Source organism: Anabrus simplex, chromosome 2 (genome assembly GCF_040414725.1).
Source record: "Anabrus simplex isolate iqAnaSimp1 chromosome 2, ASM4041472v1, whole genome shotgun sequence".
Taxonomy (NCBI): domain Eukaryota; kingdom Metazoa; phylum Arthropoda; class Insecta; order Orthoptera; family Tettigoniidae; genus Anabrus; species Anabrus simplex.
In genome coordinates this window covers 1,219,914,689-1,219,941,831 of record NC_090266.1, presented here as the reverse complement: position 1 = coordinate 1,219,941,831, position 27,143 = coordinate 1,219,914,689, and the positions used below count along the sequence as shown (strand labels likewise).

Sequence of the window (27,143 nt, the reverse complement as noted above, 5' to 3'; positions counted from 1 at the left end):
TCTGGCGGGCCATTCTAAGGTTGTGATGTCGTGGAGAGCTTCTCTGGAGATGCGTGCAGTGTGAATCCGGGCATTGTCTTGCTGAAACATCCCATTAGCAATGTTCGCCATCATAGGGACAACCACTGGATTGAGTACCCTATCAACGTACTGTCGAGCAGTCATAGTGCCCTCTACAAGCACTAATTATGATTTCACTTTAAAGCCAATAGCTCCCGAGACCATAATGCTTGGTGTTGGCCCTGTGTGCCTCTCGGCAATAAGATCTGAGTGGCCCCTCTCCCCGGTACATCGGCGCACACGATTCCGGCGATCACTGCGGGCAAAACAGAAGCGCGATTCATCACTAAAGACGACCCTATGCCATTCGTCGACCCACGTCGATCTTTCTCGACACCAGGCCAGCCTTACACGTCGCTGTTGTGGGGTCAATGGAACACCTTCTGCAGGGTCACGGGCTCGTAAGCCAGCTGCGCGCAGGCGATTACCAACTGTTTGTTGTGTAATGTGGGGTACCACTGCTGCTCGAATTTGCGCTGCTGTTGCATGGGGTACCATCCGGGCCATCCGAATGATGCGGCGATCCTCTCTCACAGTTTTCTGTCGCGCTGGGCTTGTGCCAGGTCTACGAGTGTGGGTACCTTCATTTGACCACTGCTGCCATACACTTTGTAGCGTAGATGCCTGTCGGCCAACACGTGCAGCGACAACCCTTAGCGATAATTCAGCCTCACACAGCCCAATTATCTGAGCCCTCTCAAACGGCGACAGTTGTTGATAGCGTGCTCTTCTCTGTCGTCGAGGCATATTTGACGGGGAACACTTCACTGCACCGACTGCAATTCAACTACGCTACACCAGAGTCCGTATACTGGAGTTGATTCCTCTGCGACCAATCACGTGGGGAGACCTGTAGCAACAATCCAATGGCTCTGAAACTTTGATCGTTTACATACCTACATGGCATCGTTCCATATCTTGAAAATCAACACAAACGACCAATGCCTTCATTGTGTTGCAATTTCCATTTTCTTAAGTGTAATTAGATCTTATAAACACGAATTATATTCTGTTGCATGTAATAAAATAGTTTTAAGTCCTGATGATGATAAAATATATTGAACCCTTTGGTCCACACTGAAGGATACCTACCTTCCTTACCTATCAGCAAAACTTCATGAGATCTGTCTCTTGGGTCGTATCGGGTTCTTCGTCACTTGCTGAGGTAAAGGTAGGGCTCAGTAATCCTAATCTATCTACTCAAATGAAAGGTGTATTCATAAGAAAATTTGTATTTTATTATGGAAAAATTGACTAAAAAGCTAATAATTTGAAATCCATGTATAATTCGGACTCTCTCTTGCCCACTTAACACCACAATCATTTTTACACAGAGGGGCCGAACGCTGGTTTGAGCCTTTGACTTAACTGCCTGATGGGCATGCTTAGTAGAAACTATTGTCTCAATTATTAAATAAAGAAAGGAAAAGTCTGGAAATTCTTCAATTCGGCTTCCATGTGTGACTACATGTACCATCATAATGATTCTTGATGGTCCAGCCCTCGTAACACGAACTCTGGACTCTGGGTATAATTAAGGCAGTCCAATCGGTGTGTGCCACACAGTGGTTATACGGCATGGACCCTTAATTGAATCGATGTGACCTGCGACTATGTCATGGACCGGCCTCTAAACTTCTAAGTTACTTTAAAGTCATTGTGGATGATGACCGCAAGGAAAATGATGCTATAGTGGTATATGGCCCTAATCTACGTCCCTGAGGTTGATGACCCCATGACCATCCAAGTTTCTAAGCTGAAGGCTAAACACAATTAAGTTACATCGGTTGATGACCAAAGTTTCCACTTTACTAACCCAGCACATTTACTGCTCAATCAATCAAAGTCAAATAATTCAACAGCAACAACGCTCACAATACTTTGTGGCAGTAAAATCCATTACCTTCGGATATGTCCCCTTAATCGTTACGTTAACACTTAAATATTCCCAGAAAAATAAACTAGGATTTCCAGAATGCATCTCCAAGTTATTCGCTTGCTTTAAAGTTATTTCACAAATACGGTTCCACTGAATGTTATAATTAAATAAATAAAAATGATTTAATGAAATCTTAATGAACAACAAATTGTATCTCCACGGACGAATGGTTCCTTTCACAAGTCCCTACTCAACGTTTTGACGCAGTTATATTCAATTCATGTTTATTGTTCATCATCTATCATTATTTTGTAGCTGGAAAAATTTTACATCATTCATTTCCAGTATTTTATCTTGTTTCATGACATCACACTTTACATCTAACCTAATCCTAGCCAATATTAATACTTGGATAACCCTAATAATTACGTACAAACCAAAAGTAACTCGCCGTATAATGCAAGCCGATTACGATGTCATATCTTGTCATAACATATCATAAAGTTTGTGCACCCTCACAAACAAAACAATCATCACTACCACCACTCTATATTTTGGACAACCCTGAAGTTGGCTAACCTCGCTCATTATACTCTAACCTTAGGGTTTCAAATATACATTACAATCTCAATTAAACAAATTCGCAGTATCTAATAACCTACACGTTATTCCCGGATGAAAATTTCAACTAGATCCCGTAGTTAATGATATCCGCTGCCAAGAACGCAATCTCGTTTCAATACGTAACACTCTGCACGTTTTCCGTTATACTAAATGTCCCCTATCGATCAGCTGGCGGCTTGAAACAGACGGCCCTCTTCTGTCTGTCAGTTTCAACATGAAACACATGTCATCGTCATACATGACTGGCTTCAAAGAATGAACCCCTTTGACTTCGCAAAATAGAACAAAGTACGATATTCTGACCTAACAAATATGCATATAGATTTACTTTTAAATGTCCTACAATAATTGTACACGTCGCAAATTAATGCCGGCGCGGATTCTCGTACTCTACCTTCCATCCCAAACATTGTAAAATCTTCCTCGGGCTCCCACGAAGTCCCGGCATCATCTACAGGCTTCCAATCACCTGATTCACAAATCCTACCTCAACTCACACAACAAATCTAACATCTGTTCTCAAACTCAACGACTCTCACTGACAAAAGAACTGGAATAAAAATCGTTACTAGAATCCACGACGCCTAGTAACGCACAATACTTTAATAATGAACAACTTTGCATAAAATGATCTCGTATTTTAAAACTGGACTTTTACGAAAATGACTGACAAATTTTACTGTTAATATTTTCACTCAGACACGGTTTAAACGGACGTAGAATACGTTACACTTCGTGACAAAATTCACCGATCTGCATTACTCAACTCTACGTACAGCGCTTCCATCCGATTGAAAATGGGTAACCACGGATCCCTTTCGCACAATTCCATAAAACTCCAACTGAAAATTTTATGTCGAATAAACATCTTAATTTGACATCACAAAATATAGGCATTAAATTCAAGGAACTGACGATCTACTTTGGACGTGATATAATTTCGAAACCCTCATTAATAACTTTTTCAACATTACACGTCACTCGCAATACTTTAAAAATTTATCTAAGCAGAAAATAAAACAGATGACCCTTTTCTTCATATTCTGACATTCACAAAGAAACAATATGGGTGACCAACTTCGTCATAAAAATATCCACTTCAAATACATGTAAGTTTAACATGAAACAAGATATAGTAGGCGTTAAGATGGCTTGTCACCTACCTTAAGTCACGCCAGCGTTTATCTTTGGGCTCACCGGCGACTGTTTTTCATTTATTTAGCCATTTTTTACATTTTTGGCTGTACATTGCATTTTTCTTCCTTTTTTCCTGGAAAAAAGCATTAAAAATGCCCTTCACTTGTCGTTTTTTTAATCGCACTCGACTGATAGGATTCATTAACCGCACACGAATTACTTTCCTTACCACACACAAATTTATAAAAACTTCTTCGGTATCTTGACCGTCCTTTTTATACAATTACTTCTGCTCAAAGAAAAACTATCTCCACATGGAGTCAAGACCCCAGCCACATCGGCTAAAATCTGTTGGTTAGACTTATTCTGCTTGTCAATCGATTTACAGGTCAGTTCAACCCTCTGTCAACAGCCTTACGATACAAAATTCAGGGCTTTCAACATGGCGTCCCTTCTATATTTATAGACAGTATCCCCTCTCTCCAGGCATTTTCCCTTTGCCGCCAAGAAAATTTGCGTAATTTTTTCGACCTGAATGAACTGTATTTAAAAGAGTTTTTGATGTAACCACATACTTGCTACATTGCTAACAGTAGTGTTCCTGGACATTTAAAATTTATTCCTATTAAATTAAGTGGTTAAATGACCTCATTTGATAGGCACTACTTTTTGTCGACTTAGCGTGGGTAAGCTAGACACGCGCGTCCATCTGAAATAATCCCCAGAAATGGCTTAGCAGACTCAAATCCGTCTTACTAAAGACCAAGTGTCTTATAGATAAATTCAGCACCCGCATTATATTGCGTTCACTACTAATTCTTTCATGTAATTATATTTATTCAACATAAACTTTCTTCTGTACCCTTCCACATTCGACACGTGCGGATGACGTCACATCTCAGAGCGTGGGACGGAAAGTAGCTACCTCCTTGCCACGTGTCACTCCCGTGATATATATAAAAATGTCTAGCTTCCTATTACAATTGACATGGGCCTCCTGTAATAATTTTTCATGCATGAAATTCTTATGGCTCAAAGGTCATGGGTTCAATATATTAGGAAATGGAATTGATACATTACCTTGGTGGCATTATAAAATAAAATAAATTTAATAGAATTTTATGTACATAAATAAGTCATATAGGTACAAAAAGCACCTTGCTATGCTATCAAATACCACTGTTTTAACTACATCTGGGAAAACTGATTTATATTTTATTTTTTAATTTTATAGAAATATTAACTTCTGTGATTTTTTACTAAAATAGGTAATTTTTTCTTATTTTTACTAAAATGTTTGATGAATTTTTATTTTTTATTTCATAGACATATCAATTTTGATATTTTTCCCTAAAAATGGGTGATTTTGGGGAAAGTATATGAAATTTTGAGAAAAATACGCAAAATCGTGTGTGAATGGTTAAAAGTTGATGTTGGTACAGAGCCGGCACGGAGGGGTATGATCTGGCTTCGTCCAGATCCCGGGGTTTATACCTACTCCTGCTACACTCTTGATCGGTTTTTCTAATAATTCTAGTGCCATATCCGCGTTATTACCACCAACGCTACTTCAATTCCGCTCCTGATGATTTGGAAGTTTTCATCTAAATAATGACTTAATTTCTCTTTTGTTTCGTCTGACCATTTATACACTGACTGACAGAGCAAATGCAACACCAAGAAGGAGTGGTCAGAACTTTATGCCAATTGCAGGGTAGACTGACGTCACTGAGGTATGCTCATGATGTGAAATGCGCCGCTGTGCTGCGCACATAGCGAACGATAAATGGGACACGGCGTTGGCGAATGGCCCACTTCGTACCGTGATTTCTCAGCCGACAGTCATTGTAGAACGTGTTGTGTGCCACAGGACACGTGTATAGCTAAGAATGCCAGGCCGCCGTCAACGGAGGCATTTCCAACAGACAGACGACTTTACGAGGGGTATGGTGATCGGGCTGAGAAGGGCAGGTTGGTCGCTTCGTCAAATCGCAGCCGATACCCATAGGGATGTGTCCACGGTGCAGCGCCTGTGGCGAAGATGGTTGGCGCAGGGACATGTGGCACGTGCGAGGGGTCCAGGCGCAGCCCGAGTGACGTCAGCACGCGAGGATCGGCGCATCCGCCGCCAAGCGGTGGCAGCCCCGCACGCCACGTCAACCGCCATTCTTCAGCATGTGCAAGACACCCTGGCTGTTCCAATATCGACCAGAACAATTTCCCGTCGTTTGGTTGAAGGAGGCCTGCACTCCCGGCGTCCGCTCAGAAGACTACCATTGACTCCACAGCGTAGACGTGCACGCCTGGCATGGTGCCGAGCTAGAGCGACTTGGATGAGGGAATGGCGGAACGTCGTGTTCTCCGATGAGTCACGCTTCTGTTCTGTCAGTGATAGTCACCGCAGACGAGTGTGGCGTCGGCGTGGAGAAAGGTCAAATCCGGCAGTAACTGTGGAGCGCCCTACCGCTAGACAACGCGGCATCATGGTTTGGGGCGCTATTGCGTATGATTCCAGGTCACCTCTAGTGCGTATTCAAGGCACGTTAAATGCCCACCGCTACGTGCAGCATGTGCTGCGGCCGGTGGCACTCCCGTACCTTCAGGGGCTGCCCAATGCTCTGTTTCAGCAGGATAATGCCCGCCCACACACTGCTCGCATCTCCCAACAGGCTCTACGAGGTGTACAGATGCTTCCGTGGCCAGCGTACTCTCCGGATCTCTCACCAATCGAACACGTGTGGGACCTCATTGGACGCCGTTTGCAAACTCTGCCCCAGCCTCGTACGGACGACCAACTGTGGCATATGGTTGACAGAGAATGGAGAACCATCCCTCAGGACACCATCCGCACTCTTATTGACTCTGTACCTCGACGTGTTTCTGCGTGCATCGCCGCTCGCGGTGGTCCTACATCCTACTGAGTCGATGCCGTGCGCATAGTGTAACCTGCATATCGGTTTGAAATAAACATCAATTATTCGCCCGTGCCGTCTCTGTTTTTTCCCCAACTTTCATCCCTTTCGAACCACTCCTTCTTGGTGTTGCATTTGCTCTGTCAGTCAGTGTATTTAACTTGACTCGTGCCCTTCCCTCTTCACCTCTTCCTTCATCTTTCTCAAAGTAATATATTCCGGCGCGTGGGATGATTCTGCCCAATCTACTAATTTATTCTATCCAGCATGTCTCCCGAAATAATCACCAAGTCAATTACACTCCATCCTAGTGTCGATATATACGTCATCTTCCGCTATCTCTTCCTGCCGCACTGAAACCCAACAATTCCTCTCTCTTCTCATTACTTCCATCCCTCCTTATTATATCATGGGCTTAAAGAACCTATCCTCGCATTAATAATTCCTTAAAAAAGTTACGGTTTACATATGCCGATCCTATCGGATGATTATACATAAAATCCAGGCATCCATTTTTAACCTCACCTCCTCCCACTTTAAACGTTATCCACACATCATCATCCATCTCATTCGAAATTTCTTCCATTAACTTGTTTAACTCTTCCTAAACTAGTATCGCTATTCCTTTTGGATTTCTTCCCTTCATCCCCTTTTTTTCTCTTCGCTATAGTCCTTATTATAAACCCTTCCCATACTAAGCTTCTCACTACTGCTAGCCACTTCCCCCCAAAAGCAACAATATCAAAACCCTCTACCAACTCCGCCACTTTTTCATTGCCCAAATTACTAGACACCCCTTCAATATTTACAAAACCCACTTTCCAGAATAGTCATCTCTTATCCCTTCTTCTTCTGCTCTGCTTCCTCTTCTATTCATAATGCCGTCTACTGTATTTGATGTCTTACTTCTAGTTACTCTCACTTCCCCAATTTTACCTGCGTTCACCACCTTTTTTAACATTTCCACACTTTCTTTAACCCCTCTCTCCTCCAGCCCATTATTTTTCCTACCCCAAATGTCTTTCAAACTTAAGCTTCTTCCCCTGCCCATTGATTCACGTTTACTTTCTTCTCTCTCCTTACCTCCTCTTGTGTGCGTAGTTCCCTGGCTGCCCTCCAATCTTGCGATCTCTGGCTCCACGTGCTCCCTATTCAGCAGTTTTCCACTTCCCGATCTTGGTGTGCGGTGGATATCACTCCTCTATGTTATCGCTACTTCTCTTTGTGACCTTCCTCACCTCTCCCTCTGCCGTCTGGGTCGCCTTCTGCTGATGCTGATGTTTTTCATCCATTTCTTTTAACCGACCTACCGTCCATGTACGTGACCATCTTCCATCCCTCCCCTCTAATATATGCTTTGAGGCCTTGTTTTCTTGCCTCCCTTAAATGTCTGTCAGGATTCTGTTCTCCTTACTGGCTTCACTGTCCATCTTCCTTCTTATACACACTTTCTCTCCTTTTAAATTATTCGCATTCCTTATCACAATGTCCGCCATCAGTGTAGATAATAATTTCACTCTAATGGGCCTCCTTCCCTTAACTCTCCTGACCCGATGCACATCGTCTATATCAACTTCACTAAAGTTAATCTTCATTCTATTCTGCACCACTTCCACTATTTTATACACTAGTTCCACTTTACTCTCTTTTTCCTCTTCTTGCACACCATAAATGAAAATATTCTTCCTCATAATTTCTAATCGCTTCGTCTCCCTCAGATTTTGTCTAAACTTCTTGCCTTCTGCTTCAATATTTCATGCTCAACTTTATTACACCATTCCTCCTCCTTTATTTTCCTCACATCTTCCTTAATGCTCAACTTTAGGTCGTTAATCTCCTTAAATAGCTCTCGAACGAAACATTTCCCTTATTTTCTCCGTTTGACTTACCTCTCTTATCATCTCTTTTATCGCCTCAAATTCCTCCCATCCAATGGAACCAACTGGACCAGGACCGAGATTAACTTCAACTCCCCCTATTATCAACAGCACCACCACCACCGCCGCTACCAGTAGAGCTGCCATCATCCCCATTTTCTCACTATTTACATTCACTCTTCTCTCTTTTCTACTTTCCATCCCGCAGTGCCACCTCACTATCGCTATCCTGTATTGTGCCAGCGTGTTGCCCATTACTCCGCGCTCAAGTCAGCATATCCGCACTCCTTGCGTACTCAAACACAACTGAACTAAGCTCATATGGTTTGCATGGAAGTTTGAAGGCGGCGAGTGGCAGGTAAGATGTCATGGTGTAATGTGAAAACATGGGCATCATCTGCATTCTCGGGGTAGCCAAAAATAACCGGGGGAAACTTGTGTAGTACGCATTTCTGCCGCTAGGTGTGTATAGCGCAACTCATTGCCAGTTCAGTGCCGCCTGTGTTGTCGACCTGGCTTGTTCTATTCATCTGCAGTGATTGCTTTTGCTAGCGCTGTTTTGTTCTTGTTTCGTTTTTCATGGTGGCATTAAGTGAAAAACGTGCAACAATTTTATTGGGAAGTTTTAAGAAGATTGCGCAACAGTGTTCGTCAAAAAAGACCCTATTTGTGGCAGACAGGAGACTGGTTCGTCCACCACGACAACGCACCTGCACACACAGACATCTCTGTTAGACAGTTTTTGGCTAAACTGGCATGGTTCCGCTGCCCCACGCTCGACATTTTCATATTTCTATGCATGGAAAGGGGCATGAAAGGACACCGATTTCACAACATTGAAGAGGACAAGGAAAAACGGGGGATGAGCTGTCAGCCATTTCTAAGGATGACTACAAAAAATATTTCGAAAAGTGGAAGCACCGGTGGGACAAAACTATTAGTTGTAATAGATAGTATTTTGAAGGAGATAAGGTTGTTTTGTCAAAAAAATTGCAAGTGTATAGCTTTTCAAAAAGAAATCTGTTTTTGGGTACCTGCTCGTACATTTCTTTGTTGATGATTGGAGGAGATAGAATAACGTATGTATGTGGAAGACTTTTGGATCAAGAATAGTACCTTGAGAGACTCCGCTGTCGGCAGCCCTGAAGATGGTTTTCCCTGGTTTCACATTTTCATCTTAATTAAGGCCATGGTCGCTCTCTTCCCACTTTTAGCCCTTTCATTTCCCATCGTCGCCACAAAACATAACATTGTCGGTGCAACGTAAAGCAACTAGTAAACAAAGAAAACTCCGGCTTTGATGGGCCAGGCTGTTGGAATTCGTGGAGGTGATGCTCAAGAAGCTGTAGATGATTTTGTATATATACTGTACTGTAGGTTTCCAATTGTTTGCAACTTGTATAGAAGGCCTTTGTGCCAAACCTTATCTAAGAATTCTGCAGTAGTGTGATGGTTGAACTCGAAACCTCGTGCAATATGTTCTGTAATACGTAGTAACTGGTGAATAGTGGAATGCCTTTGACGAAAGCCAAACTGATGATGTGGAAGGAGAGATGTTTCCTCTAAGAAGTTATTTAGACGTTTGTGGATGATTTTTCTCAAATAATTTGGATAACGTTGGTAATAACCTTATTGTTCGGTGTTGGGTGTAGTGTCGAAGGTTGTCCAGGTTTGTGAATTGCAGTTATTTCTGTGTGTTTCGATGTGACGGGAAAGTACCCTAGACGAAGAATTGCATTGAATATGGATCCAAGGAATCCTAGTGCTTTTCGAGTGAGGTGCCTCGAGGCTATGTTAGGGATCCGATAATGTCTAGCATCTTTCTTAATGAGTAGGATTTTTCCCGGTGAGGTAAATTTTATTCTCTCTGCAACGGTAGGGTAGACTTCCCTGTTATACTCGTAGTTTGGAATGAAGGCAGCTTTTGCTTGTATATCTCAGTGTCTACTAAATTAATGGGTGTCAGTTGCTTTCAGAGCTTGTTTCATGCAGTTTCCTTTCAGGGAGTGCAATCATCGGGCTGGTGAGCCTGTCAGAGACGTCGCATTTTATGTTTCATAAAATGACGTAATTTAAAAAACCATGGCGCAACAGCCCCGAATAGCTATGGCCTACCAAGCGACCGCTACTCAGCCCGAAGGCCTGCAAATTATGAGAGTTGGGTAGCCAGCTTGACGAATCCTCCTGGCTCCCTAGACTTAGGCCGCTATCTCACCGTCATATAGCTCCTCAATTGTAATCACGTAGGCTGAGTGGACCTCGAACCAGCCCTCAGATCCAGGTAAAATCCCTGTCCTAGCCGGGAATTGAACCCGGGTCGTCGGCAAATGATCCGAGTCCATTCCAGCCATTGATGTAATGTACAGCGGGACTGCGAAGTTTTCTATGAGGGCGATGTCGAGGATATCTGGCTGTTGATTTAAGTTGGATGGGTAGTGAGTCGGTTCTTCTGGAGCAGTAATGTGGGTGACATTAAGATCAGTTGCCGCTAACAACTGACTGCCATTAGGCGCCGTTACACGTCAGCCCCAAACCTTGTTTTTACTACTAAGATCTGTCCAGAACAGCACTAGCATATATAATGGATAGCTGCAGTAGGGATACTGAGTGATGTTTAAGTATATTTTTAATGATGGTTGCTACGCCACCAGAGGCGGCAGGAGCTGGGCGATCAGTTCCATATACGTTGTGTCCAGTTGCTGTTAAACGATCATGTTCAATTAGATATATTTCAGAAATTATGTCGAGACATGAACTCCAAGGGGCACGTTTGACCTTCCAGTTTAGAAGTGTGAGATGGGGAAGCATAGGAGTGGAGCTAACTGCCATTATTGTGGAGTTCTGTAAGTAATTTCCTGATAAATGACTTAATTTGATGGATGATTCGTGTAAGAAATTCTATAACCTGCTGCACAAGGCTGCAAGATGTTTCGGGTTGAGAAGAATCATTCGGTTGAATCTGAGTAGGATGCACAGGAATTCTTGGTGAAGGTTCGGAAATAGGGCGTTGCCATACTTGTGTTATAGGAGTTTGATATAGGTAGTGAAGGTAGGGATTGCAGTGGAGTGGCGGTACTGCTGGACTGGGTGCTGGTGAACAGTGGTGTGCTTTCGCACCTCATCTTGTTCTTCATACTTAAAAGGGAAGTATGAGGTGAGACAGGTCTAAACCTACCTTGAATTGTTTTGACCCAGTCGTACTGTAAGACTATAGCGTGCGGATTTAACTGCAAAGCTGCGAAATCGTACCTGTAATCCTGGTACGCAAACGTGACTCGGAGTTGTGGTGTGGCGGTACGTGTATGCCTGCAGTCTCTTGACCCGGTCTGTAGCTGTATTGTTTCACTCACTTGTCACTCACTCACAAAAGTATAGCAGAAATGACCGGTATAAACTTCACGACGTTAACGCAAATTTTTGTACACCAAGCCGAACGAATTTTAACTTCATTGTCGCACTGTTATTCACACGTTTCTTTCTCCTTCTGCGAATAATATTTAGCGGGCACTACGAACTCGGGAGGTCGCTTTCTTGTGTAATTCGTTGCGAGCTATGAAATGTATCATATCCCGAAATCGTGGAGATTAACACTGAAAAGGTATTAAGTTTAAGGATTGTGTCTCCGTGGTGAACCGCAGCTTTAACATCATTACGAGAAGTTAGAATTTATGTTAATCGGTAGTAGAAAGCTTTCCACTGCCAGGAGACGAGGTTGTCTAACGGTTGAATTATGCCCGTTGTGCCTGGAGGGATCTGACACAGTTCGATTTTTTAAATGTGGAGGGACGTCTTCATGACAAATTGTATCACTGTACAGTGGGACATGTACAACCGCGTGCTACCCTACTGCAGACCAGTGTCGTGCTTCAATACAAGCTAAAACAGAGCAAGGCCTAAGTAGGAACCGAACCGTTGATCTCATCATTAGACTATGTTTTTCTTATGCTATCATGTTCCTCATACTGCGAACCGAAGTATTAGGCAGAAAAATTTTGTCCGTTTTGCTCTACGATGCACCGTTTTCGAGATATTTAACATTATGCATTTAAGCCCCAAATTTAATGAATTGAACTAGCACGACACGTTAGCCTCTAAGCTAGCTTTCTTCATAAGAGTGGCAGCCACCTTGCGCAAGCACCCTTAAGGCGTATCATAAGGAGTCGTGTATAGCCGCCATCTTGTGTCCGCCATCTTGCGCAAGTATCCTTAGGGCGTCTCAAGCCATCTTGTGCAAGGACCCTTAGGCCGTCTCATAAGAGCAGTCGCCATCTTGAGCAAGCATCCCTAGGGAGTCTCATAAGGCTCATGTATAGCCGCCATCTTGCGCAAGCATCCCAAGGGAGTCTCATAAGAACCTCTGTATAGCAGCCATCTTGCGTAAGCCGCCTTAAGGAGTCATGTATACCCGCCATCTTGTGCAGTTAGCGTCGAAAGATGGCTGCTGTAGAATTTTTTAAATTATCCGCCACCATTTTTCAAAGGTAGTAGCTAAAGAGTGCACCACTGAGGTTTGCGATGCAAGATGGCGGATGACAGCTGTGACGTAGAAATTGCCCACTACTACGATAAAGATAGCAGCACGGTGCTCTGTTGATTAAAGATGGCTGCTGTCAAAAAGAATTTTTCAAATTGTCCGCCACCACATGTTAAAGGTATGTAGCTAAAGAGGGCAGCACGGTGCTTTGTTGATTAAAGATGGCGGATGACAGCTGTCAAAAAAGCACGTGGATTTGTTTCTAAACAAGAGCACGTGGAATTTTTCAAATTGCCGCTACCACATTTCAAAGGTACGTAGCTAAAGAGTGCAGCACTGTGCTCTCTTGATTAAAGACGGATGACAGCTGTCAAAAAAGCACGTGAGTTTGTAAAGCACTTCGAATTTGCCGCCACCACATTTCAAAGGTAAGTAGCTAAAGAGTGCAGCACGGTGCTCTCTTGATTAAAGATGGCGGAAGGTAGCTGTCAAAAAGCACGTGGCTTTGTTTCCAAACAAGAGCACGTGGAATTTTTCAAATTGCCGCCACCACATTTCAAAGGTATGTAGCTAAAGAGTGCAGCACGGTGCTCTCTTGATTAAAGATGGCGGATGGTAGCTGTTAAAAAGCACGTGGCTTTGTTTCCAAACAAGAGCACGTGGAATTTTTCAAATTGCCGCCACCACATTTCAAAGGTATGTAGCTAAAGAGTGCAGCACTGTGCTCTCTTGATTAAAGACGGATGACAGCTGTCAAAAAAGCACGTGAGTTTGTAAAGCACTTCGAATTTTCCGCCACCACATTTCAAAGGTAAGTAGCTAAAGAGTGCAGCATGGTGCTCTCTTGATTAACGATGGCGGATGGTAGCTGTCAAAAAGCACGTGGCTTTGTTTCCAAACAAGAGCACGTGGAATTTTTCAAATTGCCGCCACCACATTTCAAAGGTATGTAGCTAAAGAGTGCAGCACGGTGCTCTCTTGATTAAAGATGGCGGATGGTAGCTGTTAAAAAGCACGTGGCTTTGTTTCCAAACAAGAGCACGTGAAATTTTTCAAATTGCCGCCACCACATTTCAAAGGTATGTAGCTAAAGAGTGCAGCACGGTGCTCTTTCGAGTAAAGATGGCTGCTGTCAAAAAGCATTTTTCAAATTATCCGCCACCGCATTTCAAAGATATGTAGCTAAAGAGGGCAGCACGGTGCTCTGTTGATTAAAGATGGCGGATGACAGCTGTCAAAAAAGCACTTGGATTTGTTTACCGATTCAAATCTCGCGCTAGTAAGGTTAAGTTGGCGGCACTGAGGTTTAGGCCCGTCAAGATAGCAGCACTGAGGTTAGCGATACGTTGTTGTCGATGATAGCTGTCAATAAGCACGCGGCTGTCAAAAAAGCACGTTGATTTGTTTACCGATTCAAATCTCGCGCTAGTGAGGTTAAGTTGGCAGCATTGAGGTTTAGGCCCGTCAAGATGGCAGCAGTGAGGTTAGCGATGCGTTGTTGTCGATGATAGCTGTCAAAAAGCACGTGGCTTTGGTTACAAATTCAAATTTCACGCAGGTGGAGGAGCGGGCCCCTGGGAGCCGGCGGTGGCGGTGGCCGCAGAACGCCCCATTTGACCTACTGACGGAGAAATTACTTTTTTCGATAGAAAGTTCACGTGCAATTTCCGAAGCTCACATCTTCATCATTTACATTTTGCCTTCCCCTTCTTGCCTGCCGCAAGCAGGAGTAGAGCTTTTCATGCATATTTTTTTTATGTTCAATCGGACTTGCCGACATACCCTTATTTTCCAGCTGCTTTTTCCATAAGCAAAGATATCGCTCCGACTTCACTAAACCAAAATATTTGTGGACGTGTGAAAGTTATAATCGCCAGAATGTTCCAGCTCTCCTGACGTGACGTGACGTGGCGGATTCCGGGGAGTCATACTCTAGTTTCGAACTAGGACCCGGAGCTTAGCTTGCGATCAGCAGAAGGTGTTGTCTACAATGTGCAGAAACCTCCTCAATACGTTGCACTCTTTTACGATTATTTCACATCAAATCAATCAGATATTGTCTCATTTCCTTTTGTTTGGAGCTAATTTTTCCTAAAAACGAAAACGGAAGGTAAACTCCGCTACGTTAATAAGACGTTTTCACTGTCTGGCTCAGGGGCGAAGCGTCAGGGGAGACAGGGTAGACAGCGTGTACCCTTAAAGTTTTGTGAACGAGAGACTGTCTAGTAAATTCAATTCTTTTTATAGAACATTAATTATTTCCAATTACAAGATATTATTGTATTCCCCGCTTTACTTATTTTCGACTCACTTCGGCAATGCTCGGGCTCGCGTCAGTTACATGAAGTACGTAGACGATAGTAGACGCTGTCCATTCCGTGTATTTTCCCTTTGATTTTCAAAGCTTTCAGATAGAGCAACACTAACGCTATCTGTACGTGCTAACTGTGGAACTATTACTTTCCTATAGCGAGATTGCTCCGCCCAGTAGACAGACTTACCAGCGTCTCTTCTTGCTCTCATTGGCTAGTATTTGGACCTCAGTTATAAAGGTGCTCTTATTGGCTACCATCTTAGGCATGCTTTAAATGTAATTAATTTGACTGTACTTTATTATAAGACACGTCTAAAAATAAAATACTGATACAATAATATTCAAATACGAAACATAGCAAACTTACACCTAATAAATGAGTGATAGCACCAAAATCCTTCAAGTACATGCATTTTCTTGCCCGCCAATATTTGTTACGGTACGGCATTATAACGGAAACGAACAGTTACAGTTTCAAAGTTACGAATGCGGTGTGAGACGTGAGAGCAAGGTGGCTAATAGGGTATGCGTGTGCTAGTGTCTTATAATAAAGTGATAGGCCTAAGTGTTAATTTTTCATTATACAGTAAAGGAATAGTGAATAGTTACTGGTGATAAAATATAAAGTGCAATTCTTGTTTTTATGGTGTGGCAGTTTGTGTTTCTTGATGCTAGGCCTATCATGGCTTCTGAATTTAACAGTCCTGACTTCGATTTAGTTCTGTACTTACTTAACAATAGTATTTCCTCCTTGTCCTTAGAACAAAAATAATGATAAAAACTTTACAGAAACGGCCTGACCTAACATTATCACAACAGGACGGAAAATTTTGTTCAAAAATTTCAGAAAAGCTGGTATGATAAATATCAATGGTTGTGTGGAACTGGTAAAGGTCGTGAACAAAAGTTATTGTGTTTTTATTACTTGATGTTTGGCGTTGACGGGGAAGATTCTTGGCGCAGAATGGATGTAAACTCCATAAACAATTTCGAGAAAAAAGCTAAAAAGCACGCGGCATCTGACAATCATATAAAGTGCGCCGAGAAATTTCACATGTTGGAGCGGTGCCGAATCGATCATGCCGTTTCAGAGGGGCAGAGACTACAGGCCATTAAACACAATGAAATTGTTTCAAAAAATAGGAAAATTGTCAGCAGATTAGTAGACGTTGTTTGCCACATAAGTATTCAGGAATTGCCGTTGAGGGGTCATCGAGAAAGTCAATGTTCTTCTTTATGTTCATTTAATAAAGCGAATAAAGGGAATGGCTTGGCTACTCTTGACTTACTGGCTTCGGAGGAGTCTTTCATGAAAGACCATTTAGACTCAGAAAATGTCTTCAAAGGTACTTCTAGTGACATACAAAATTATTTGATTAAAGCTGTTACTGTTGCCGTTCAGGAACGTATTCGAAAAGAGATAGAATTAGCTGAATTTGTTTCTGTCCAAGCTGACGAAACTGCAGATGTTTCCGTTAAATCACAATTAAGTATTATTGTGAGGTATTATGTTAATGGTAAAGTCGAAGAGCGCTTTCTAGTCTTTTATGACGTGTTTGCTGATAAGACTGTTGTTTAGCTGATGTCATAATCTCAGTTCTGAAAGAATGTAACATTGATGATACCAGACTCGTATGCCAGATGTATGACGGAGCTACAGTAATATCTGGTCATAAAGGAGGTGTCCAGGCAATTGTCAGACAGTCTTATCCTCATGCCATCTTCGTACATTGTTACGCCCATCAACTCAATTTGGTTCTTCTTCATGTTGCGAAATCTACAAAAGAGATGAAATTGTTCATATGCAATTTATCTGTCTTCCACACATTCTTCTCTCGTTTTTCACGTCCTGCACAATTGCTGAGAGACCAAGGTTAAAGCTTCCTCATCCTTCTCCTACCCGATAGAATTATCATTCTCGGGCTGTTATGACCGTGAACAAATATTATTCCGAGTTGAAGTAGTGTGATGGGCACGGAAACTTAGCAAGGAATTAGTTAATGACCTTGTTTGGTGATTATTTCTGGATGAGAGGTACTGAAGGTCATCTCTCAATGAAATCGGTATTTTGCTCCGTAGAACACTATGAATAACTGACACAGAAATAAAAGGAGTGCACGTAGGGTTATACAGTCGGTTGTTGTCGGATTTTTCTTAGTTTCAGAGACATTAATATAATATTGATAATATGATTAAATAGCTTTAAAAATATCTGTCTACCCCCTTATTTTCTTCACGCTTCGCCACTGTAGTATGTCTTCTGACGACGAATACAGTAATATGTTAACAAACTGCCGGGGTGAGTGGCTCAGACGGTTGAGGCGCTGGCCTTCTGACCCAACTTGGCAGGTGCGATCCTGGCTCAGTTCGGTTGTATTTGAAGGTGCCTCGTGATGGTAGATTGTAAAATAACTCCTGCGACACAAAATTCGTGCACTGTGGCCTCTCCGAAAACCCTCAAAGTATACTTAGTGGGACATAAAAACAATAGCATTATTTTATTATTGTTATTTTACCCGGGAGGAGGATGTCATCAGTACATCATTCATTCATATAGAGAGCTTCATTCCCTCGGGAGTGAGATACGGCTATAGTTTCCCGTTGCTTCCCGCCATGGTGCAGTGTCAACATAGCAAATATGCAAATTAACAGAAAATAATCTGTTCACCTATTTAATTGAAGGCGTCGGGCATGCAATTATGCAGAGATTATTTCGGAGTAGGTTACTTCTGTTTAGCGGTGTGGATGTGGAACTGCTAGTCCATCTATGGCAGTCTCCACAGTCCCACAACATTTGACGTTTTAAAAAAACATCAGATAAGCGAGGGATGACAAAATGGTTTCCTCGTTGTGTAGAAATCCTTCTTCCAGAACCTACATGAAGTCTTCCAGAAATGGTGTAGTACGGATGTTCAGTAGATTGTTCTGAAATATATTGATTCGCGTCATAGTTACCTCAACCTCAAGTTCGTCAAATCTTCAGAAATCTGTTGAGATAGTACCTTATTACTTAGAATTGAAGATATCCATAGGCATTATTGTTATACTCTTTACAAACTTCAATTCTATTTCACGAAATAAACACTGCTGTAGTTCACACAACATCCTCTAGGTCCCATAATCTGGTGAAAGGATCTTGTTACAGCGTATGGACGTGACAGTTGGCTGCGCGGTTTGGCTCAGTTTGTTGTCAGCTTGCTTTCGGGAGATAGTGGGTTCGAATCCTAGAACATGGTTATCTGTGGTGGACCATTACTACATTAATTTAATAATTACATTGTACTTGCAATTCAATACGGATCAGAACCATGAAGTTTATAACCTATGAATATCTGTGGTTTCTCATTTATACACCAATCAAATGCAAATGTTAATTAAGACGACGGTCGCTTCCTTCCCAGTCCTAGGCCTTTCTTATCCGATGGTCCTCAAAAACCTAAATGTTTCGATGCGACGTGAAACAAAGGAACATGTGTGCTTGAAGATCCCTCATCGGTAAACAAAACGTGTTGCAGAAAGTCCACACGTGGTTTGTAAGGTTGATAGCCGTTACAGAATGGGACACCCCTACTAAGGCTCTACAAGCTGATGGGCATTACGGACTCCGTGCCGGCTGCTAAAAGCGTACTTCTATGTGGAGTCCTTCTTTATCGATATCACTCTGCGTACACCTGAGCAGCTTCTCCAGCGTTGTGCCGTACTTGTCCATACCAGACAAACAATTAGACACCCCTGCATCATTTAATACGTGTACCTCGGCCTCTGGACTTGATAATCGCCTGGATTCGGTTAGGAAGCGTGTCCACAAGGTTAAGCCACTCGCTGAGGATTTGTTCGCGCAATGTTCTCCGGCGAGAGCTTATCGAAATATTCCCGTGGCGTTAGGTCGTTATGTATCTTCGTAGAGTACCACATGTCGCAACTGGGCTTTACTTGCGGCTAAATACAACAAATAGACGGATATCGTGTTGTTAAAGTAAGTTACATTTCGCTTTATACAGTTTCTTGCGACGTGTTCCAAACCGTGAGTACGGAAGATCCCTGCAAACATTTGACAATAATTTATTTTTATTTTTTCTGGCTTAATGGTCCTTATCCAAGAAAAGCATGGTACATGAGTATGGCGGTACCGTTATTCTGTAGGCCCTGTCCCAAATCTCAACAACTAGAGTTCTCTTCCACATGATGGGAGGTTGAACCCCACTGTCCGCAGCGTGTTGAACTGCGTTTCCCGGTCACATAACCATTAAACACGAATGTTGCGAACGCGTGCAGCCCTAATAACTTCTACATGTACTTACGATTTCAGGAAAGAGTTCAATCTACTTGAGGTCTAAGAATGTTATATATTTCAAAATATTATTCTTATTATTATTTAATCTGTTTACCGTCGCGCGGCTGTGAGCTTCCAATCGGGAGATAGTGGGTTCGTACCCGACTGTCGGCAGCCCTGAAGATGGTTTTCCATGGTTCCCATTTTCACACCAGACTAATGCTATAATTCTACCTTAATTAAGGCCACGGCCGCTTCCTTCCCCTTTCCTATCCCATCGTCGCCATAATGCATGTCCAAGGTTGATTTTCCCCTCGGACTCAGCTAGTTATCCCACCCCTACCGCCTCAAAGGTAGTGTCCTGGAGCGTGAGACTTTTGGTCAGGGATATAGCTTGGGAGGAGGACCAGTACCTCGCCCAGGCTCAACAGGGGCCTTGTGGAGGATGGGAAGATGGGCAAGGATAGACAAGGAAGGGGGAAGGAAGCGGCCGTGGCCTTAAGTTAGTTCCATCCCGGCATTTGCCTTGAGAAAATTGGCAAACCACGGAAAACCACTTCGAGGATAGCTGAGGTGCGAATCGAACCCCCTCTACTCAGTTGACCTCCCGAGGCTGAGTTAACCCCGTTGCAGTCTTCGTATCACTTTTCAAGTTTCGTGGCAGAGCCGGGAATCGAACCCGGACCTTCGGGGGTGATAGCTAATGACACTGGCCACTACACCACAGAGGCGGACTTCAAAATATGAAATCAGCGTTGGGAAGATTAACAAACATTTATAGCAAATATGGCTTTGTCTGCGTTGATAGGGGCAATATGTTGCACTTGCCGACATTTGACATCAAAGAAATACTTGTAATTAAACAAAATAATGTACCTTTACTGAGGTCATACAGCATCAAGATAGCTCTGGCGATTAAATTAATAATTGGGTTTGAAATCAACTCGTAGGAGAGGCTCTCCACACTGCTGATCACTGCCTCCTTGATCGGTAATCTACTGCCATATTATAATGCTCAAATGAAAATATTTATCTTATCAGTTGGTGACAGACATTGATAGAGTGCGGTTTACTATGTTCAGCTGGGGCAGTGCACGAGCGTCCAGCCGTAAGTTTCCTTCTTCTCGTCCCAGTAGGGCACGGCTATTTTTTGTACGGTAAACAGCTTTATGTCGCTGTTATGTTACTAGCTACTGTGCTGTGGATCATGGAACAGAACAGACATTATTTTAATAAACGCTGCATCACGTTCGCTATTGTCAACTTGAAGCAGAGTTACATAAACATTTCGAGGGTTTTTGTTGCCGTACGCACGCGTCTTGCCGAACAGAAGACATAACGTGGCGCAGGAGCGATGGTTTCAGTGTTGTTCTTCCTGATAAGCCGAAATGTAATCTTATCGGTCGATAACCAGGTACTCTCACCTCCAACTTACTGACGATTGGAAAATAATATCTCAGGAATTTTAAACGATACCCTCATCATCAACGAATGAATTACAAAGCTCATCCTCTTATTGGAGGGTTTGTAACCTCTTCTCAGTGAATATGCTGTACTCTACCACGAAGGTAATTTATTAATGATAAAGATTTGAAGTCTACAAGCGAATGGCTGAAAGGCTATCGGACTGTACGGCCGAGTGTCAGCGCTTTGGCCTTCGGTCTTCGAGCCCCCGGGTTCGATTACGGCCGAGTCGAGGGATTTAAATGTTAAAGGGCTTATTTCCCTGACTCGGGGACTAAGCGTTTGTGCTTTCCTCAACATTACTGCAACTAATGGAGCACACACACACACACACACACACACCATATGCCGCTAGCAATAGGCACACGAAATGCCAGTATGGCAGTAAATTACCGATCAAGGAGGCTGTGATGAGTGCAGCCTTATGGTTCATCGTTTACGAATTGTGCCTCTTTCAATGGTGGGAATATTTCGTATTCAAAATTTACTCTTGAGGACTCGTATCATTAAATTTACCATCGTTATGAGTTCGATGAAGGCCAAAATAACGTAAGATTCTGTCGTTGATAACGTCATGTGCGATTCCCAACAACATGTGCTGTTCAATCTTGTGATACTCCTTGTACACAGCTCCTCGACGTCTTGTGTTGTTCACTCCCCACAGCCTGGGCATATGATTGGCTGTTTTTAAAATACTGATTTGTTCTATAGGCAGTAGATTTTCCCGCTTTGTTATTTCCTAATAGCAGGGATCCGGATATCAAGTAGGGATGACGTAGAAATGTTAGTGTTCAACTGTAGAAGTATTGTAAAGTTTTTTTTTTTTTGCTATTTGCTTTACGTCGCACTGACACATATAGGTCTTATGGCGACGATGGAAACCATCTTCAGGGCTGCCGACAGTGGGGTTCGAACCAAACTGGCCGCACTTAAGCGACTGCAGCTATCGAGCTCGGTAGTATTGTAAAGAAGGAATAGAATTAAGTAATTTAATAGATATATACTTACTAGATATTGTAATATGAATTGAATCATGGCTGGGATATGATACAATTGAACAGAATCTTTTTCACGGAACTGGAGTGTTTATCGTAGAGACGGCATAGGAATGTCTGGAGGGAGGTATTCATTCTCGTGAAAGAAGAATTTGTAAGCTACGAAAACGTTAAAGATGACAAAGATGAAATTCTTGATGTATGGCTCATCTCTAAAGATAATAGGCAACTTAACTTGGAGACTTGGAAAGGGTGACGCAGACGCTGATTCAGCTATGTGGGAAAGGAACGTGATCTCAATTTACTATTTGCTATAGGTCTTATGCCGACGATGGGATGGAGCAAGGAAGCGACCTTGGCCTTAAGATACAGCCCAGGCATTTGCCTGGTGTGAACATGGGGAACCAGGGCTGCCGGCAGTTGGGTTCGAACCCACTATCTTCCGGATGCAAGCTCACACCCCTAACCGCACGGCGAGCTCGCCCGGTCAAATGTCAATTGGGAAGATAATGCGAACGACAGGAAGCATGACCAACAAATGGCAAATAAGTTAATCTGGGAAGGACAGCTGAATGAGGAAGTGATGGAACCAACTAGAGGGAAGAATATTCTGGGCGTGGTGCTGGTTAAATCAGATCAGCTCCATATAGAAACTGAAGTAATAGATGGTATTAGTGATCGCGAAGCTGTTTGTTGTAGTTAAAAATATATGTGATAGAAAGAAAGGTCGTAGAAGTAAGATTATTAGGCAGTGCCATATGTCTGGGATCTGTACGTCTCTGTATGCACCTATATAGGTGGAAAAAATGTATAAATTATGTTCTTATTGTGTAAAATAGGCGCAATGAAATTAACGAAATACACCTGAAGGAGTAATGCGCAGGTAGAAAATAATAATAATAATAATAATAATAATAATAATAATAATAATAATAATAATAATATAATAATAATAATAATAATAATAATAATAATAATAATAATAATCTAAAATACAGCATACAAAACATTATAATGTAGAATTTGTGTACTATAGTTTAAATCTGGTTGAGATCAAATGCGTTTCCGCCATAATCAACATTTCCGAACGTTGTGGTGGAAGTTTATATCTGGACAGAATTAGTTTGAATGTTTTAATGTGACGCTCTGCTTTTGTAAACTCAGACAATGATTCAGTGAGACTGAATTTTGACGACTATTTGTTTTGCAGCGTTTCTTAATAATGTGAAGATAGCAGGAATGCATACCAGATCTCTTGTAGTACATTGTGAGTTCACAACGTTTTCTGTAAGCACGGACCCCATTCTGTTAAAACAAGTGCTGGAGGCGGGAGCAAATTTGGGCAGCACTCTAGTATTTGCTTTTGAAAATACTTTCTTTACTGGAGAAATTAAATAATTCACTTTTGGGAACTGTTTTTTGCCACTCGGTGTAGTAGTAAGCCACAAGCTTGTCTCACAACCCCCACACCCGTCCTCACGCCAGCTTGGCTTGCATCTCTATCTGTGAAAATTGAATTATATAGGGCCTAATAAATCAATAATATTACTGTTTATTTTATGAAATGTATGAGATTTAAAGCGGAAAGAAAGGTCGTGTAGCCTCAGAAAGGCAAAAATAGGTGGTAACGTCGAAATAGGCGCTTATAGCCTCTATACAGTTTCATTTATTGTCGGACTCGTACTGGCCTTCGGTTCGGAGGGTCCCGGGTTCGATTCCCGGCCGGGTCGTGGAATTTAACTTTCATTGGTTAATTCCAGTGGCTCGGGGGCTGGGTGTTTGTGCTGTCCCCAACATCCCTGCAAGTCACACACCACACATAACACTATCCTTCACGATAATAACTCGCAATTACCTACATATGGCAGGTGCCGCCCAGCCTCATCGGAGGGTCTGCCTTACAAGGGCTGCACTCGGCTAGAAATACCCTCGCGAAATTATGATATTAGTTTTATTTACTGAAAATTATCACAGATAGGCTTGATAGGGTCTTAGGAAAACCTACGGATCCGATGCCTACTGATAACACAGCAATGAGGGAGTTATTTTAAAATAAATTAAATAAAAATGTAAACAGGCTAAAGCATGTACAGGGTGACCCAAAAGTCCGTTGGAGCTGCTCGACTAAGTGGTATGTTCCGAGCTGTCAGTGGAATGTCAGTAGTAAACAAATAAGTTTCGGCGCTTGCTTGATATTAGTGATGATTTCTGTTTTCTCAAAGGAAATCTTCGGCCCGATTTTGCTGCTTAAATCTGGAGTTCATTCATTTGCGTTGCGGCTGCATGTAGGGAATCCGAAAAACTTGCGAGGCCATCTGCGAATGCTAGGCAGTCAACTGCCAAGTTCTGACCCCAGTCCTGATTTTGAAGGGGTCTGAAATTTCTCCCCTGAATTTCACTTTGGAAGTAGTGTTGGTTAAGGTTTTCTGAATAATTGCTCTTGTTTTGTAGTCCACGCAGCTGTGACCTTGCATTCGAGAGATAGTGGGTTCAAACCTCACTGTCGGCAGCCCTCAAGATTGTTTACCGTGGTTTACCATTTTCACACCAGGACTGTACCTTACTTCCCACTCCCAGCCCATCGTCGCCATAAGGCCTGCCTGTGTCGGTCGACATAAAGTAAATTATTTTAAAATATATATTTAGTCTACATTATTGTTACTTTTTACTCCAAGACACAATTTGAATTACCCTCGGTCTAGTGAATCAACAAGTATAATTAAAGAACCACCTAATCGATACTTTATTTTTTGCCTTGGGCAAAATTAAATATACATTATCACTCACAGAACATGTTTCGACCACTTAGTGGTCATCATCAGCTGTATAAGGAAAACTAAGACGAAAAATATTGGACAATAAACACAAGCGTTAATCTTTAGGTTATGGAAAAAATATTTGCTGTGTCGATTGTTTGGTTGGTAAAAGTTCTTTGGCATCTTCTCTGTTATAAAATGGCGGTCATCTGGTTAGGGCAGCTTGCCTCACGTTATCATATATTGGAAAGATGTTTATTCCGCGCTGCCTTGGGGGCCTGTCTTTGTGCACGACCTAGTGTAGTAGCGATGTGACACGGTTTGTTTGTTCGTGCAATCCACAGAAGAAATGGGAAGTGGAGTTGTGTCATCATCCAGTACGTCATTTGAGGGAGGAGTGAGACTTAACCGACGTCGTGCTTGATTATTACATTTTTTCGTCTTTTTTGTAGTCTGTCAACCCATTCCATGTATTTGCTGATGTGCTCGTATAAGAGGTCTTTTTGCTCATCCATTTTGTTAAGATTCCATTCCCCATTTTCTAATTTATTAAGAATAATGTAGATGTTTTCTAGGTTGTTCATTAGTGTTCCTTTATTGATCTTACTTATGATTTGAAGGTCCTGTTTGATATTAGTGAATTTGTGGTTCGCTTCTTTCATATGAGCTCCCATAGCAGAGAATCTTCTGTATTTCTCTGCATTGACGTGTTCTTGATATCTAGTTATAAGCTCCTACCTGATTGTCCCACATATGGTTTTTACACTGAGTACATATCAACTTATAAATGACAGATTCTTGGAATTCGTCATCTTGAAGTTTATTGGCTCTATTGTGATTAAAGAATCTATGTTTCGTATTGTTTTTGGTTGAAAAAGCTACTTTGGCGTTGTATTTCTTAAACAAATTCGTGATTTCTTAAATCCTCGGGTTATTAAGGGTGAAATTGACGTATCTCTTAGTCTTCTCTGATTGCTGTTTAATTTTAATTTGTTGTTGATGTTTGCATTTAGAGATGATTTTTGTGATGAATTTCAGGCTGAAACCATTATGTAGGGCTTGTTGACGAATGTAAGACAGTTCCTTCTTTCTGTCAGATTCTGTTAACGGTATTTCAAAGGCCCTGTTGACAAAACTATAGTAAGCAGATTTCTTTTGTGAAATGGGATGTAAAGAATCGCTTTTTATTGTGGTCAGTGTAAAAGTAGGTTTTCTGTAAATTTTAAACTGGAAAATGTTGTTTTTCCGAATTGTTTGAATATCTAGAAAATTGAGCCTACCATCTTCTTCTTCGGCTGTAAATTTAATGTTAGGGTCAAAACCATTTAAAACATTTAGAATACTTAGACTGCCATTGATTTCTCCATTTATTATGGCATAGGTATCATCAACATATCATAGCCATAGATCCAGTCCTTCAATGTGGCCTACTATCTGAGTCTGTTCCAAATAATCGAGGTATATGTTGGCTAAAATTCCAGAAGCCGGTGCTCCCATTGGTAATCCGTCCTGCTGATATATTTTATTATTAGAAGAAAAGAAATTATGGTTCAATACGAAATCCAGGATAGTTAAAAAGTTTTCTATTTCGGGTTAACTGATACGTTTGTGATCCAATAAATTCGTTTTTAAAATCTTAATAGTGTCTTTTATAGGAATGTTCGTGTACATATCCTTAATGTCGAAGGAACATGTTTCGTGAGAAGAAATTAATTTGAAATCTTCAACAGCATTGCAAAATTCCTTGGAGTGTTTTTACCGAGGTTTTGGTATAAAAAACGTAGTTTTGGGTCAAGAACTTATGAATAAATTGGGAGACTTTGTATGTGGGACTTTTCCGAAAATTAATTACAGGTCTCATAGGTATGTCCTTTTTATGTGATTTAGGCATAGCTCTTGCTTTAGGAAGTGTACAAGAATAAAGATACATATTTAAACAATAAATTGCAACGGCAAACAAAATACAGTATAAGAATTTGAATTAAGTAAAACAGAAGGAACACAATTTACTAATTTATTTCGTTGCCGGGAGTTCTAATTCATACATTATTTATATTTTATCAGAATGAAATGAAATGGCGTATGACTTTTAGTGCCGGGAGTGTCCGAAGACAAGTTTGGCTCGCCAGGTGCAGCTCTTTCGATTTGACTCCCGTAGGGACCTGCGCGTCCTGATGAGGATGAAATGATGATGAAGACGACACAACACCCAGCCCGTGTCAGCGGAATTAACCAATTATGGTTAAAATTCCCAACCCTGCCGGGAATCGAATCCAGGACCCCTGTGACCAAAGGTCAGCACGCTAACCATTTAGCCATGGACTTTATCAGAATGTTTTGTTTAAACGACAATTTAATTTTCATTGATTCATTGTCCG

The 27,143-nt window shown here is 41.9% G+C and overlaps 1 protein-coding gene across 2 annotated transcripts in view; it reads left to right on the top strand.

Moving 5' to 3' along the window:
• The window catches only part of LOC136864808 (phosphatase and actin regulator 2), a 1,136,936-nt gene that overhangs the window by 255,030 nt on the left and 854,763 nt on the right, over positions 1–27,143 (top strand). The window contains exon 1 of one of the 2 annotated variants that reach the window (XM_067142231.2): positions 20,605–20,658. The exons of the other annotated variant lie outside the window; for it this stretch is intronic. Coding sequence (XP_066998332.2) covers positions 20,625–20,658 — 34 coding nt within the window. The 5' untranslated portion in view covers positions 20,605–20,624. Of the gene's footprint in view, positions 1–20,604; positions 20,659–27,143 lie in introns of those variants that run through there. 2 annotated transcript variants of the gene reach the window in all.